The sequence below is a fragment of the Pteronotus mesoamericanus genome, unplaced genomic scaffold (genome assembly GCF_021234165.1).
Source record: "Pteronotus mesoamericanus isolate MK-2021 breed Mesoamerican mustached bat unplaced genomic scaffold, CSHL_Meso_final contig_269, whole genome shotgun sequence".
NCBI lineage: Eukaryota > Metazoa > Chordata > Mammalia > Chiroptera > Mormoopidae > Pteronotus > Pteronotus mesoamericanus.
The window spans coordinates 2,746,846-2,763,876 of NW_026555114.1; the positions used below are offsets into that span (position 1 = coordinate 2,746,846).

General features: G+C 36.2%; 1 protein-coding gene across 3 annotated transcripts in view; it reads right to left on the reverse strand.

Annotated features, from left to right (window-relative positions):
- The window catches only part of CLTC (clathrin heavy chain), a 66,395-nt gene that overhangs the window by 838 nt on the left and 48,526 nt on the right, over positions 1-17,031 (reverse strand). Inside the window, exons 18-33 of one of the 3 annotated variants that reach the window (XM_054574865.1) lie at positions 16,616-16,738; positions 15,379-15,524; positions 14,977-15,160; positions 14,585-14,777; positions 14,338-14,495; positions 13,976-14,140; positions 13,749-13,856; positions 13,500-13,667; positions 13,223-13,372; positions 12,998-13,129; positions 12,765-12,875; positions 11,661-11,831; positions 11,071-11,292; positions 9,804-9,824; positions 6,112-6,187; positions 3,363-4,394 (exon numbers count right to left, since the gene is read on the reverse strand). In XM_054574865.1, coding sequence (XP_054430840.1) covers positions 4,270-4,394; positions 6,112-6,187; positions 9,804-9,824; positions 11,071-11,292; positions 11,661-11,831; positions 12,765-12,875; positions 12,998-13,129; positions 13,223-13,372; positions 13,500-13,667; positions 13,749-13,856; positions 13,976-14,140; positions 14,338-14,495; positions 14,585-14,777; positions 14,977-15,160; positions 15,379-15,524; positions 16,616-16,738 — 2,253 coding nt within the window. In that variant the 3' untranslated portion in view covers positions 3,363-4,269. Of the gene's footprint in view, positions 1-3,362; positions 4,395-6,111; positions 6,188-9,803; positions 9,825-11,070; positions 11,293-11,660; positions 11,832-12,764; positions 12,876-12,997; positions 13,130-13,222; positions 13,373-13,499; positions 13,668-13,748; positions 13,857-13,975; positions 14,141-14,337; positions 14,496-14,584; positions 14,778-14,976; positions 15,161-15,378; positions 15,525-16,615; positions 16,739-17,031 lie in introns of those variants that run through there. The other 2 variants (XM_054574867.1, XM_054574866.1) reach the window with 2 other exon arrangements.

Consider the following 17,031-nt stretch of genomic DNA (forward strand, 5'->3'; position numbering starts at 1 on the left):
CCCTTTTGATCTCTGTACACTTAGCATAATTCCAGTAATTACTGTTTTACCAGCTGCCCAGAATATGAAGAAGGTCCCAGCTCCCAAAGCTACAAAGCTACCATCCTTTCTGCATCTTTTCTTGCAGAAAACCACTTTTCCTGAAAGCCTCGTAGGGGGATCCTCACAGTGTATCCCTAAGCACTCTGATGGTGCCAGAGGGAATCTGGCAACAGGCACACGTTGAGTGGCTCCACCTCTCCATGGTTAACTTCAACAATTAGCATTAGTTAGCAGTTCACTTCAACATAAGCAGCATGACAGCACAACCAAGGTCTAAGTTCAGTGGAGTGTGCGGGCCCAACTCGAGACTACTGCAGCCAGTCTTAAAGGTTCTAATATGTGGTCAGTTTTACACCATTTACACTGGCCCATGACAGCACAGAAGAAATTTTAACTGTGAATGATGCCACAGTAGCAACTGTTTCTAAAGAGAATGTTTATATCACTAGATTCAAAAGTGATGCAACAGCCTGTAACTGGGTTGAAGAGAACTCAATCCTAAATGCATGGTTCAGGCTCAGGTAATTGCTGAGGCTTGCCTCAGAGACCAACGGTTCCACGTGCAAAGAACAGTGCATTCCCCCTAGAATGGCCTGCTGCGGCTGATTCAAATTATTGTAATAAGTCGTGACATACCTACTAGGATCAACAGTGTATAAATTCTGGTGATTTTGGAAATACATCATTTATCAGTTCATCTGTACTTAGAATTATTTTTAGGATTTGTAATCAAAGTTCTCAAAGTATGGGCAAGACCTTAGGGGTTCTCTAAGACACTCAGGAGGTCAAAACTATTTTAATAATATTAAGACATTATTCTTCCTTTTCATCATGCTGGCACAAAAGAAGTGGTGGGTAGAACTGCTGGCACCCTTCACAAATTAAGGCAGGGACACCTACCTGTACAAGTGGTTTTCACTACCCTTCACCACAGTTTAAAAAAAAAAAAGTTTCACTTAAAGTCCTTGAGGAAACAGTAACAATATTACTAAATTTGACCGTTGACTACAATATCAAACACTTCTGGTGCACACCAAAGTATGAGAAAAAGACCTGTGAGGCTGAGTGGTGAGCTGAACGAGCCGCTTTGTCACAGAACATTTTTACTGACAAGAACAACTGACAAACTCTAATTATCCAGATCTGAGTGTTTGGCTATAATTTCCTCATAGATAACAACTGACAGTATTTAGGAAAACTTTTATCTGCCTCTCCTCCAAGCTCCCCCCAATTTTAAGACACTTCTGATAAGATCAGTTTCTCAAAAATATGATTTTAAAATATATAATGTGTCAACATTTAGATGAGCTATGTAACTTAGTAAATCAGTATTTTCCATATAACCAATGCATGAGGATACAAATCATGCATGGGTAAGAGATCCAGTCAAAGCAAAGACGGACCAATGCGTTTTAATGTAACAGTCTAAGTAGTTCACTTTTATGGTTTCAGATTCCACATTGCAACTAACCCCAATTATCTAAAAAGGCTATTAAAATTCTTTCCTAATTATAGATCTACATGAGGCCACATTTCCATTTACTTCAACAAAAACAACACGTAACAGACTGAATATAGAAGAAGATGAGAATCCAGCAGTCTTCTGTTAAGACAAATTTTGAAGAGAATTGTTGGTTAATTCATGAATCTTTGTTAACACAGATTGAGTTTATTACTGTTACACTTAAATGGATTGATAATTTTTAAAAATTGTTTTAGCTACCAATACAGTAAACATCAATAGATACAACCCCATGTAAACTAAAACTCTTCAGCAATTTAAGAGTAAAAAAAGGATCCTAAGAAAAAGTTGGAGAACCACTGGAGTGAGAATGTCTGCATGACTAAATCAATTACAGGAAAGCTAAGCAGAACTACTTGGAATCACCGGCTCGTCTCTTGCTGTTGTACTAATGTCTGTGTTGAAAGAGCTACCAACAATCATCACAGGTTTTGATGCACAAAGGCCTTCCAAAGAGTGTCCCAGTAATGTCTCCCCTTCCTCTACACAGTTTCAGTTACATTTATAGTGCTAAGGACTCTTAGTACCCTTGTTGACTGTTTTTAATTCCTTCTAGGCCACTGACCTATTCAGAATGTTAGGGAAGGTACTTTAAAATACAGTTTATTAATAATTCATTCACTATTTATTGTATACCTATTATTGTCCAGTCTTGACCTAGGCATTTTTGTGATTTAAGCCTACTCCAGCAAATAATTCTGAAAACTACTCATACTGTTATTCACGAGAGAGAACAAGCCCAGAAGTTTATTTTGCCAGGATTTGAGCCTGAGTGAAAGCAGTTCAACAGCAGTTTCTCCTTCTACTACAGCCCATTATATAGATGGCTTAAGTGGCAATTCATTATCACAGGATATAGCACCAGATTAACAAGGCTTTTTTTAGTTCTTTTTTTTTTTTTTTAACGCTATAAGAAAATCTTTATGGAAGTTTTTTAACTTGTTTCTATCAGGGAAGGGAAGGAAAAGGGAAAATAATTCCAATGATAAAACTGGTTGACTCAAAAGTACAGGAAAGGTCCAGAACAAATGTTGAGTCTGAAAAGAATGAGCTCACTGGGACCATTACTGTTCTACCTCTTGATTTTGATAATGATGAAGAAAGAGAGCAGAGACCCAGCAGAAACAAAAGTATGACCAGGGCCTGAACAGCAAGATGTCTTCATTATGACAAAGGAAAGGATTTTCTAGCTAACACTGTAATTTCCTATAGGAAAATAGGGGCAAGAAATTAAAGATGAGGGAAAGAAAAGAGGTTCTTAAGTTAAAAAAAAAACCTTCTGTGGCAGTACAAGTCTAGGTAGGGGACTCTAAAACTACTGATGATTATTACTGAAATGAACTTTCATGTAACATTCTTAGCCATCAGCGAAGAGTTGGATCCAAACACTTTTTTTAAAAATCACCTTTAACTACTGTTCATTTGGGGACCCTTACAATTTTGTGGTGAGGAACGCATGTTAACTATGTGTTTCTATACTTTTGTTTCAAGTTAATATTTAACATGCATGACCTGTTCATTTAAGTGAAATGCTAGAGGAAAGTGCCCCTTGGTTATGACAGAGCCAGCTGAAATGTAGACCACTACAGTGCTGACTGGTTCTTTAGACGACTCCATGTACCTTATCAACTACAGCAGTATGCCCATGATGTGAAATAGTGTTTCACACGTCCCAGTCCTAATTCCACTCCTGCTCTCACACCTCCCTGTGCCTTTGGGATCCAATATAAAACTACCAAAACCAATGGTTCTTTTGGTTTGTCTGAGAGGTATTTAATTAAAACTGCCATTCTACATGTTATTTCCACAGTCCAGTAATTTATTTTAAATTTGAGTAATTTTAAATTCCACAAACAAAACTGAAGAACAGCAATATTTTGTTTGAATTCTCTCTTCTGTACACTCAGTGATCTAAAACACCACAATATCCAACATACACAAACCTCAGGGAAGGGTTAGTAAATACACACAGATTGGAATCATGGTGCTCTTTGTTCCTGAATGAAATGGTCCCACAGAAAAAGCACAGGATACAGCACAACGTAAGGGCACCTGTTACATAGGAAGTGAGCAAAAACACACTAGCATTTTCTATATGCGTAATGAGGAAACCTGCATAGGTTAGAGGGCCTTTTATGCTCATTTAAAAGTCAGGCAAGTTGTCTGTAACGCATTTTTCAGATAATTTGGAGAGCACTGCAGTCCAGTGTAGCATGTGCTGTTAGTGTTGTCTTTGTTGCAATGACAGTCTTGCACAGTCACACACCAATATTTTCGCTTTAGCTTGTCTTTGAATAAAAGAGATTTAAATGCATTTAGACAATACATATTGTAAGCTGTTTACATACACTAAATTTAAGAGCTTCAATATTAGAGTTTTTCTTTAAACACTACAGAGTGCAAATCAGGTTCTTCACAACAGATTGAATATTAAGTAGTTTTTCAAAGAACAAGAGGGAAGAAAAAAAAGCCCAAGTGAATAAAACATTGAAACTATTCCCCTTTGAAAATAAATTCTAAAATGATGCGGAATGTGAAATAAGCTTTTAACACAGGAGATCCAAGTTTATAGTTAGAAACAAAAAGTCCTTCATGAAATAAAGGTTACAAGGACATGTGCCTGTTTTCCTCTGTTATAAACTGAGAAGCGGGCAGAGACGATGTTTCAGTACGAAAATAGGCGACTACAGGATCAGCTTTCCGTCTCACATGCTGTACCCAAAGCCAGGCTGTGGCTGCCCATAGGGTGGTGCAGTGTAACCATAGCCAAAAGGCGCCTGGGGAGGGACTGCGACACTGGGTCCTGCTGTCAGCATCAACTGGGGCTGACCTAAAGATGGGAAACAAAAAGGGGCAGGGGCGGGGGCAAGGAGGCAGTACAAAGTGTTAGCATTGAAGGATTATCACGCTCAACCTCCCTTACTCTAGCAGCATAATCAACTGTGGGTTTTGTGGGGGCCCTTAACGACTCACAATTTTGGCATGACCGTCACCCTAAGAGGGGTCCTGCCTAAAAAGCCAACCAACAGTGCAGCGCCAAGGGCCAGAACTGGAACAGTGACTATGTTACTTCAAACCATCTACAGCAATAAGCACATGCATGCTTGACATGATCAGGCAAGACATCTGCTAATAAAGCCTTTACAAGATGGTATTTGCACATTATATTTGGTGACAATATAATTAGCACAGGAAGACAATTTTTAACATGGTTTAAACATAATTTTTAAAGTTATATTTACGTTTCTGATTTAAACACATCTAAATGATAATGAAACCTAATAATTTTGAGCAAACAATCCAGGACTAATTTAGAGAAAGCAATTAAGAAAAAAAGACATATTCAAATACACATTAGGTATGAAATACATTCAAGCACACAGCCTCTTTCAAATACTTTGTTACCACTCTTAAGGAGTTTAAATAGTTGTTGACCACATACAGAAAATGACCCAGACAGAACCTGGTTTACTCAGAGGGAGGAAACGTGTCAATCAGCTCTTCCCGACCTCCATGAAAGGACTCAATCTGCCACTGGAATATAATCCTAAAGCAAGATTTCTCTCAATACCAGTGACCTGATGTCTCTTTTTGGTAAACACCAACCAAAACTGTCCGTGAGAAAATTCTTTTTGGAAACTTTTGACATCAATTTTGAAATTTCAACCCCACTGTCAACTGCCAACAAGGCCTGTCTATTTAAACAGCCTAAAGGCAAGCCAATTATTACACCCACCCTGGTTTTGTTCCGACTGTGTTTCCTATCTCAAATATGTCAACTATCTTGCTCCCATTTCTAACAATCTACTTAATATTGTCCAGCTTTATCAAAACTACCCTGGTCCCCTAAATACCCAAAGTCTTTTATATTTATACTATAAAGGAGATGATGCACAATAGATTTGAGTATTATCATTTCCTTTAGCAGGATGAGATATAACGGTCATAATTTTATGTCCTCCTCTGAAGAACACCTGATTATAGTGCTCTAATCTATATCCTCATATACTGTTCAGATAATCTGTTCACCAACAGTGAAATGATAAGGGGAAGTAGTTCAGATATGCACGTATAGAAGAAACTGAGAAACATGCACTTAGAGTTTGAAGATCCTATCTCTTGGAAAGTTCTCAAATGGAAACTCTATCCAAGTTCTCTGTCCCAGTTATAATTTAAAGAGTGCATATACTCATGTAAAACATACTAAAGACAGCTTTGGCACAAGTGAAAATTGAATTCACCAATACTTCTTCCTCAGTAATTTATGAATAAGCAATCAATCAGTGACCAGGCAATAGAAAAATTGAGGTTATTCTCTAAGTTTTTGGAGATTGTCTTTGCATTTAAGATTACCCTAGTGAATAATGTCAATGCTTGCTTTAACACTGATGTTGGGGGGGAATGATAGGAGGGAGATTTATTTCTTAACTCAATGAGCCATTTGCAATTTAGAAGCTATTATTATATTTCTATTTTGAGGTAGAATCCCTGAAGAATGAAACATTATCTACTATATGTCTGTAAGATTAAAAAGAGAGAGAAATTACCATAAACAATAGGTTGTGTCTCTGTAGCTTGTTCTTCTTCTTTCCTCAGTGATTCTGAAGCATCTAATTTATCCACCTGGAGAAAAACAAGTAATGTTAATTAGCACCTCAAAAATATTATAAACCTAGGTTTATGGCAGAAAGTGGAAAAGCCTTAGTGTGTTAAATTTTGTCAAAATAAACGGACTAGAATAAACATTCTCAGGCCCCCTCAAGTTCAATGGCAATGTTCATACTTCAGTCAAGGTGATTTTTAGCACTGTCATTATAAACCCTCAGGGAGGGATTTATAAATGCCATAAAAGCGCACACCAGGCTAAAACTGGGCATGCTAGGTTGCAGCCAGCCTGAGGGAGGGAAGATAGTGAAAAGGAACCACGTTTTCAAATGAAGACTAAACCCTATCAAAGATAATAATAATAATGAACTCATGACCTGGCAAGACCTCCTCCCAAAAGGAAACGGTATTCAAAAAAGCAAAACGAGTCTAATAACTGGACAGATATAAGTGCAGAATAAGCTACCTTTAGCCCAGTGTGCACAGCTTCTGCTGATACTGGTGATAGGTGCAGACTGAAGTTAAGACTCAAGTGGCTCCATATTTGATATTTTTAAGTAAAGACAGGCTGCATATTTTTATGCTCTATTTTCTAAGAAGTAACTAGGAATACTTAATTCTGCCTCAACTTCTTTAAGAAATTTTTAATTAAGCCAAAGTAAATGGCTATTATATGCAAGCTACTCTAAGTAAAAGTGAATACTATCTGTAAGACTGTAGAGGAGTCCAAATGTGTTAGTGAAAGAAAGGAGCTAGAATGCACAGGCCCTTTCACCAACTAGGTGTGTGACCTTGGCAACCACTGCATTGACCCTCAAAAACTTTCCTTGTGTATATGAGACAGTTGAATGAGATAATCTAAAAAGTTCCTTCCAAGGACTGATTTGATTCTGTAATTCTATGAAGAATTACGAAGAAGTGCTATCAGGACACTGGGGTCAGGGAATCTCCACCACACAACTTCCACTCGCCTTTTGAACTGAACTGTACTGTATTTGTCTTTTAAACTGTATTTAAAAGTTGGTATCTCAACCAAAGTAAAACTACATTATACTTGAAGTAGAAGTAAACGTCAAATCTCATGGTTACTGTTACTAGTGGTTCTCAAAGCCGTAAGCGTGCTGTGCAAGATGGGAGCAAAGTGCAGGAAGAAACTTTTTGTGACTGTTCACTGCATGTTCTTCAAAAAAGGCAAATAGTGAAAAAAGTCACTCATAAAAAAAAGACATGCAAACATCAGTGGAAAACATATAAAGACTGGGTCCTAAAAAGGTAAAAGTAGTCCCTAATTTCTTTTTGAAACTATTTAAAATAGTGTGTTAGAGTCCAGATAGACCTTTAAGGTTAGGACAGTATTTTACACATACATATAAATTATTTCACATTAAATATCGTAAACATGGATCTAATCCATCCTAACATGTCAAGGAACAAATATGAGACAAATAAAATGAGGCAGACTCTAGACAACCTCAGATAAAATGTGGTTTCCCCATCCTAGGAAGATGGGTTAGTTTACTTTTGCATACATTTTCCTGTTTTATAGCCTAAGCGTTCATCTGTTAAAATAAATCACCCAACGTCAAATTAAAAACCACTATCAGTGGTAAGCACCATGAAAAAAATCCACTGCTTGGTATGCAAACTTAAAAATTATAACTATATACTTTAAAGCACAGTATGTGCCATCAAGGGTCAGATGGTATTTTGCTAACCTAAACAGTATCCAAGAGTGAGCTGAAGAGGTTGTACCAAAAAATACATGGATGCGTATACATTAATAACTTCTAAGAAGAAGAAAAATGAAACCACCACCAAAAAAACCAACACTGCATAATACATTTCCAGACTTTCAAGGAAAATAATCTAAAGTGAACACATGTTTAAAAGTTAATGTCTGAGTCACATGTTGAAAACAGGAATCCTATTACAGAAGTACGTGTAAGACTTGAAAGAACTAGCAACATCACCGTGCCCAGGCTGGACACAGGCAGAAAACAAAAATAAGAACTCTGACAGAGTAGCACCAAGCTAAGCAAAAAAACTGTGACTTCTCTATATAATGGGACAGCCTCTGGGACAGCAACACCCAATCTTTGATTCCACTGACCCAATTTAGATTGCTCAGAAAAGAAATGCAGAGAAGGCTGTTATGAACACAAGCTTTTCCAAGAGCTGTAACAAAAGTTTCTGATCCTTGGATTTAAAAAGAAAAATTACAGGTAAGCGTGTCACTGAGTTCAGTTCCATCTGTACTACTGAAAATCCGCTATAATGTAAAAAGGCTTTTCCACAAAGACTGCAATATGCTGCAGAGGAAAAGTTAACATGCAGTCAGTTATTTTGGTGTATGTGTGCATGAAAAAAAGGCAAAAGTACTGAAGCAAGAAGTGAGATCTGAGGATGACTGTTGCTATACAGGCTCTCAAGAAACACACACAGCCCACAGCAATGCTTGAAGAGTTTCAAAACTAGTATGATGTAATTGCAATGACTGTTGTACATGCTTGATTTAAAACAATGCATAACACTGCAGTTCAATTACCTGTTTTTCACACACACGCTTTCTAACTGCCTTGCTTACTAGCTGCTGAAGGGCCTCACACACAATGCATTTTACTCAGGTTTGCCCTAAGTTCCAATGGTGACTCCAGTTTAGTTCAACATAATTCCAAGGCATTGTCCCCCACCCAAATTCTTTTAAATTTGCTTCATCTCTCCTCTACCTTCCCACCCTCTTCTTACCACAATTTAATACTAGATATAAGTTTGTAAATTGGTTTCATTTATACTGGGACAGAGACAAACCAATTAAAGAAGCAGCAACCAAAAGGTGCCTAAATTTACCGTGGACAAGCCAACAGATGAATAAGAGCAAATTTTAGGTGGCTTCAGAGTTGTGCCTTATTACAAAAAGTAAAAGTTAATATTGCTTTGTTATATATAGAAGTAATCCATGTTGCTTAGCAACAATTAGAGCAAGCTACTCTCATGATTAAAAGTTTTGATTCCTCTTGAAAATGAACTAGCACCATAAGAACTGGACACCTGGAGAAACATGAGGAAAGTCTCTTCGGAAGCAGCTAGTATCTCTTGTATCTACTTTCAGCAAAAAATTAGTAAGAATCAAGAGATCAGAAACTGGATCACAGTCCTTTAATACCAAAAAAACCCCAAAAAGCCTTTTAGGGCATGTATATACTTATTTAAATTCAACAACTGTCAGGCAAGCTCACAAAATAAAACCAGAGGCTGTTTAAATTTATTTAGAGTATTAAGAAAATCCTATTATGGTCCAGATACCCTGACAGGGAAGACAAATTTCCTGAAACTTTGGAATTAATATGGAAACTCACCACACTCAGTTTTCAATAATATATTTAAGAGAGACTGTGAACCAACTACTGATTAGCCTCCTGCCCTTCCTAAAGCCTATTAGCTGATTAGTACCAAACATCTACTAATGTCCTACAGCTCTATTATAGTTATGTTTCAAGGGACTTGCAGAGGCTTTAGTGAAAATTTATTGGGGGGAAAAAGCAGCAGCAGCAGTGTAGAAAAGGAAGGAAAAAATCATGCAAATTCCTTAGACTTAGTCCTCCAGACTTAAAGATGGAAAAGAATCAACTTTCACCTTTTCCTTTATTGCATCAACCTGCAAAGGAATTCAGAAGGTGCAGCTTAGAAAAAAAATCAAATTCCATATTGAGCATAAAAAGGTAGAATCAGCAACAAAGGTTTAGGGGAGAAACATCTAACCACTAAAAAAGGTATGAGAAAAGTGAAAATAAAGGGCATACTGGAAGCAAAATTTAGAATATATATTTTTAAACCTCAGAGCTTACTGCAGAAGAATTTATGCTAGAGTCAGTGTGAAAGAAAGCAGCTTAATCACTAGTAAAATTTACAGCACTTCGGTTAACAGCAGCTCAGAGCCAGGTCTCACAAGTTGGCATTATGCGTAAGAAGAGAAGCTATTCTCATCTATGGCTAAAATAAGGCAACTGTTTTTTGTCTTACACTGGACTGCAAACAGTTCATACACAGAAAGTGTTAATTCTTAAAACATTATTATTGAACACAATGGTATCTACTTAGGTTGTTGCCTAAGAAAATATTCAGTACACTGGGCGTTGTTAGTAGTGTGCTATTCTCCCTGCTTTAAACAGGCATGCTGAAGAGATCAGGTATGAAACTGATTTTAATAAGCATGTTTTGCTCTGATGAAATGGATCTTTTAGGACCATTTTTAAATATTCTACAGCAAGAAAGCTAGCAACTGTTGAAGATAGGGTGAATAAAAATATTTTAATGTCAAAAAGGGACACTAAGACATATAAGTTACTTTCATAAGACTATATCCCCAGCTTGTTTAATGCACTTTAAAGAAATGTGTCATTAACTTGTTAACCTTCCATGATACTTTAAAATTAAGGGTTAAACTATGAAAATATTGAGTAGATTAACAGGATGTTAAGAATACAGACGTAGCTTCCCCAGGGGAAGTAGGCATACAAGTTGAAGTCAAGAACCAACCAAATAAAGGGAATCTACCCTGCTACGTTATGGACATCTGAATTATAAGAACAAATTCAGAAAAATATTATTTTGAGAAAAAAAATTTTTTAAATCAAATGTTTAAAAAAACAAATATACAATGCAGAAGTAATACTATTGATCCTCAGAAATACACTGAGGAAAAACATTCTGGCAAGTTATGTTTTGAGTTCTCTTTTCCATGCCATGTCATTTGTCAAATATTAAAAATTTATGAAGAACAAGAATACTTTCAAATCAACTAAATTACTTCTTGAGAAAAAAACATTTGAAAAAAATAAGTCTGCATCGAGTTTTACATATTCAAGATAACTAGTTCTGAATATACCCAGAGGTGCTATTACCTTTGTCAGGTATTCCTTCATGACCTGGATGAAATAGGGCATGGCAAAATCCATGATATTGTGCCTCCAGGCAGTTTCCAAGACAACGTCTGGCCTTAAAAGATCGTAACAGGTAAAGAGACAAGCTCCAAAGCACTCTCTTTTTTCTTCCTGCAAAAACCACTGTAGGAGTTCTTCAGCCAACTCAGTATCTTTAGATTCAGAAGCATACTGCATTGCATCCTATTCAAAGGAAAGGATGAACGTTAAACATTAAACTCAAATACACTGGACTGGTAAACCAAGGAATACAGGAGGGGAAAAAAATTCCCAGTTATATTATTTAAGTTATAGATTTGTTGAAAGAAAAAGAATAGACAGACAGGGTAAAAATATCCTTTAAGAAAAAAAAGAGTTTGAAATAAGATAGTCCCTAGAATCTAGAAATTCACTTAACAACAATCTCCTCAAATGGGGGCTTAAAGGCAATTCTCATATTCATAAAACTAATAGTTCTATAGACCAGAATCACATGTAGTACACCACTTCAGGGTTAAGACAGACCAACTAGGAGTTGGTTTAATGGCCCTGCCCCCACCAACGTTATCCACCTTGTACAGGCTATCTTTCTTGCACAGCTCTACACTCTGTTTCCAGCGATTGTTGCCTTTGAAGAGATAAGCAGCAATTCTTCTGAACTCAATAAGTTCATGTTTTTCCAAACGCTGAGCAAGTGAGATATTGTCAAAGTTGTCGTAAGCATCTATTGATGTTCGCAGAGCCTTTGAAAAAAAAACAAAAAAAAAAACCATCCAAATGCCAAATGAAATCAGTTTCATTCTAGTTTTGTTTATATTGCATCTTTCTTGATCAATGATCCATTACTGTACACGAATGATTGTATATGACTTGATCAATATACTGTACGTATAATACGATGACCAACAAGCCATTACTGTAATAAGATAGCCTAGATCCAAGCATCAAATCAGAAAGCTGTAATCTTAACAAGTATCAAGAGGTTCTTCAATCTAATTATATAACTGTAAAATTTCTAACAGTGCAATTTTCTCCAAGGTTTTCAGTATCAGGGACTAACCTGAATGGTTATGAAATCGGGAGAACTTATAATTTAAAGGGTATGATTTCATGCTCTAGGGAAACTCCAGATAGAGCTCAACATGGTATTCAGCCCTATATGAGCATGGGATCTGAGTTTAAAAGACAGTAACATTGACATCAAGAGAAAGAAAAAAAGGAAACCCACTGAATCTTCTCTAATTAATTTTGTTTTTTTGTGAAGTCCTTCACAAGGAAAAGTTTATTAAAAGACAGACACTAATATGGTGTTGGGCAAGAAAGGCAGTAAATAAATATAGTTAATACCAAGTAAGTTTTTACGGACTAGTTAAGAGAGCAAAGACTTTTTCAACCCTATCTATAATTTAGATATTTATGGATGAAGTAACCTTAATTTTTTTCTAAAGTGAGACAAGACCTAAGCAAAATTCTTCAAACTTGGCACTTAATACGGGGGGAAGTCAGGTTTATCAATCCTGAAAACCTCACTAAATTTAGAGTCTAGGCATACAAATACCTACTGTTTACAATTACAAGGATAATGGACTAGTTTTTTAACTGCAAAACATACCAACTTTACAACCTAATTATAACCTGATTTTTGAGAATATATGCAAGAACCAAGAGGTTTTTACCTGATAATCTTCTTCTGTAATAAAGAGGTTGTTCAGTGATTCATTCACAGATTTGTTGTTGTGGTTCTGAACTGAACGCAAATATGGTTTCACCAGTGGTAACTGTTTAACCTTTTAAAAAAAAGAGTTTGTTACAAATGTAGCATATGGTTAAAGTTATTTTGTCCATGGACAAAAGTTATTCAAATATGTCTCAGATCTTTGTTATAAAGTTTTGAAGTTCTAAAAATTACCTTGCTGAAAAAATTGACTGCACGAGTATGATCCAACCGTGGAGAAAGCACCATCAGCAAATCATTTAACAACAGAGGCTTGAATTCTAAGTAGAACTGTATTGCTCTGTAGTATAGTTCCACATTGGCAACCTGAAATGGGAAAATCAATACAAAAATCAGTTATTTCCTAATGAGCTCACTCATTCTGAAGCCTTTGTTTTGTCTTCTGAAGCAGGTACAAACCTTGGTAATGATATCTTTGAACTGCCCTTCTTTCCATGCATCAGTGGGATGATTCATCATAGTAATTATGGCATTATCATATTCTTCATACTTGTCATACAAAAACACCAATTCTGCCCAAAGATGAGCTTGTTCTGCAGCTCTTAGCACCTGTATAAGAAAGATTTAACTGCTTTAGATATGAGTCTTTAATTTCAGCTGATAGGCTGAAAAAAAGATATTTTCAAGTATTAGTTTTAGCTATAGAATTGCCTATAGAACGTTACAGGTTGTTTACCTTAGGTATATTCACTCTGGACCAGAACAGCTCCAGGTGCTCCCTCATTTTCTGTGGCTTAAATTTAGAATATAGAATGGCTAATTCGGTAAACATCCCCATATGAGCTCGCTCAAGTCCCAGTGCCGCTTCCAACATGGTTATCAGTTCTTCAAAATATCCACGATCCTAAATAAAGGAGATATGAAATTAAAGATGGGACTACGTGTAATGTAATATCGATGAATGTGAAAGACTCTTGTTCATTACCTGATAGTAGTTGATAAGTTCCTCTAATTCATCTGCGTGTACTACAATATGGAGCCCACACATCTGAGCAAGACGGAATTCTTTCCCATCTACACAGGCAAAGCAGACCTACAATGAAAATTTCAATTACGTGAACTCAAATGTAAACATGGCTGGTTGATTCATCAGTTTAAAGGGCATTTCTAAGTAGCATCTTGATTCTTCACTCAAATGGGTGTTGATAATACCTCTTTCCATGTTCGAGTACTGTTAGCTTTCCTAGCTCCATCAACAGCTGCCTGATATTCACCCAGATGAACCAGGGTAGATGCCAAGCGTCCAAAATTGGAAACATTATTGTACAACAACTTAGCAGCATCATACATTTTTTCATCATAACAACGGTCACCAACCTGAAAAAAAACAAATCCATTTTCAGTAAGCCTAAATTCAATCCTCTTTCCAAGGTCACAATGTAATTTAATAAAGAAAATATTCTTCCCATAAGATTTTTTTTCTTAGAAAACTTAGGTTGTGATGTCTTATGCTGTTGCTCAACTATTTATTTTTATACTTTTAAAAAAACAAAACACCTCAACAGGAAACCTACTTGTTGGATATGAGCATTATTTGGCCCATTGATGAACTCTTCTAACTCTGCAAGGCGGTTTGTTTTAGCCAGTGCGAATATCAATTCCGTCTCCACGTAGGACTCACGAGCCTTCTTACGGGCCATCTGCAAGTACTTTACCAATTCTTCCCAGTTTCCTAGGTATAGAAAAAAAAAAAAATTAATACAAACACTAACATTTTAACATTTATCCTTTCATCCAAACACATAATCTAAGAAGCCATACCACTAGTATTGGCAGCCTGAACAACTTCCATGTAGGACGAAGGATCATCTGCTTTGATGTAAGAATCAATGGCTTCTTTCACCATTCCTTTCTGCAACTGGGCTTTTGCAAGCTGACTCCAGACTGCAGGTTCATTGCAGCGTTCGGCAAACTCATATGCCCGATCCAAATTTCCAATATGTTCAATTAAAACCTAGGCAACCAATTTTTGAATAAATGTTACAGTAGAATGAATCTTACCACATAGCAATTACATTTACACAATCAGGATTTTATTGCTCTTCTATGTCATAGCAATAGGTTATGCTCATCCTCAAAGGACTATATATATAGAATCACAAGAAATCATTACATTTAGTAAATCAACTTGAGTAACCTGAAAATTTATTCACCTGCACTGCTGAAGTATTGACATCAAATTTCCGGAAAATGGCAAATGCTTCTTCAAACAGCTCATTGCTGATAGCAATATTGGCAATATCTGGGGCATCATAATTATCCAGGCGGTTGATATACTCCATAACACGTGTACGGTCAGCCTTGATTGCAGTAAGGATGAGGAGGTTTTGTAGATTCCTTGAAGAAAGATTTAAATGCAATATCTGAAAAGCTCCTTAGTTACAAAGAATAAACACTGGCTATAGAGTCTTTTATCTCAGGAGGTAGAGTGAGAAGAGGAGGATATTACAGAGTGAGAAATCAGACATTCTCACATCTTCTCTTTGTTCCTTCCCAACACTGACAGGCCATACTTAAAGACCGAATATAGCCAATGGACCCCACTCATAGCATACCTGTGTTCACTGAATACAGAGTTATCAAGGACAATTTTCTCCAGCAGTTCAATGAGTTCATTAGGAAGGTCTGCAGTCATAAATGCCTTGACAGTTACTGACACTTCTTCAGGGTCCTGAGTCTCAGACAAGGCTGTCTGTACAACCTACAAAGTATATATAGGAAATAAGCACTGAGAATCAAGGTGATTTTTGAAGTACTATCTAATAAGAGTAACTTGGCCTCTCGGTAGAAAACTTGAACTAGGTTGAAAAATGAAGGAAGAAAAATACCTTTACATTTACCACCCAAAAGTCTTTGTACACAAATTCACGTATACTTGTCTCTTGTATACTTCCATTATCTTGAAAAATTACCCTAATTATATAATTTCTATTTTCTCCCTGATTAAAACATTATCCTAATAACCACTCCTCATTACTGCTTTAATGGCAACATAAAATTCATCTACATAGATGTGGCATTATATCCTCAGTAATTCCTGTTTCTGGCTATTTGCATGGTTCCCAGATGCTGCAATACTTCTTCCAGGAAGCTTTGTATCTGCTTTGAAGTTTGTCTTAGAAATGTTTCCTACAAGAGGAATAAAAAACTAACAGCTTGTATTCTCTTCCATATTTATACTTCTACAATATGAATTTAAGAACCACTATAACAACCTTCCATTTTTAGGGTTTTGAACACGTTTTCAATTTTATATAGTTTTAAGCCCACATCTCTTTTGCAGTCCTATGCTTACTAGGGAGATTTAACCCCACTTGGTCTTCGGTATTTTCTCAATCAAGTCTCATCCTTGGCTAACTTACTATTGTCTTGAATGCTTCCAACCAATTTAATCACTTCTCTGTTATTAATAATAATAGCGATTCTCACTCACTGTATTAAATGTTTAATTTGCTGGAAGGCCAGGCAGGCAACAGAATTCAGAATGAGTTTGTCAAAGACATAAAATGTCACTGCTTCAAAACAACTAAAAAAATTTCAATTATGAAAGATAAATAAATAAATGTGTAATTTGCTGTCTTCCATACCACTATGATTAAATAATGTCTTTTGGGATTTTTTTTTTTTGTTAGCATTTACAATGTATATTTCTTCTAACAATTAAAATTTTAGAGTTTCTTTTTACTGCCTTCTTTCTCAGTTAAATATGCTCCATTTGGGAATATGATGAGGGAAAAAAAATTTTATTCACTGTTAAAAAGATGAGGCTTAAACACCTTTGCCAGTTTTTACCTGGTCAATGAGGGGTCTCCGGTAAGGGTTGCTTTCCAGTAGCACACTACCCCACAATTCTGGATCCTTCCGGCGTACCAGATAGCGAGAAAGACTTTTGAAGAGGGAATTCTCATTGCAAACCTAAATAAGATATTAAAGATTAATTTCAAGGTAAGAAGTGAAGACTTTTCATAACTGACTTAACTTTTAAAAGGTTTTTCCCTATTATTTATACTCTATTGCTTTTATAGGACAAAAAATTCACTATTTTTACATACAATCTTGAATTGGTCACAAGCAAGTTTTTCCTATTAAATATCAATCAACAGAAACGAACATAGTTATTAATCTCTGGAATCTTTTAGAAAACACTCTGATGTTGGATCTGTACTTGGACTTCATATATTACTCTACTGGTCTATTTATGCACCAGT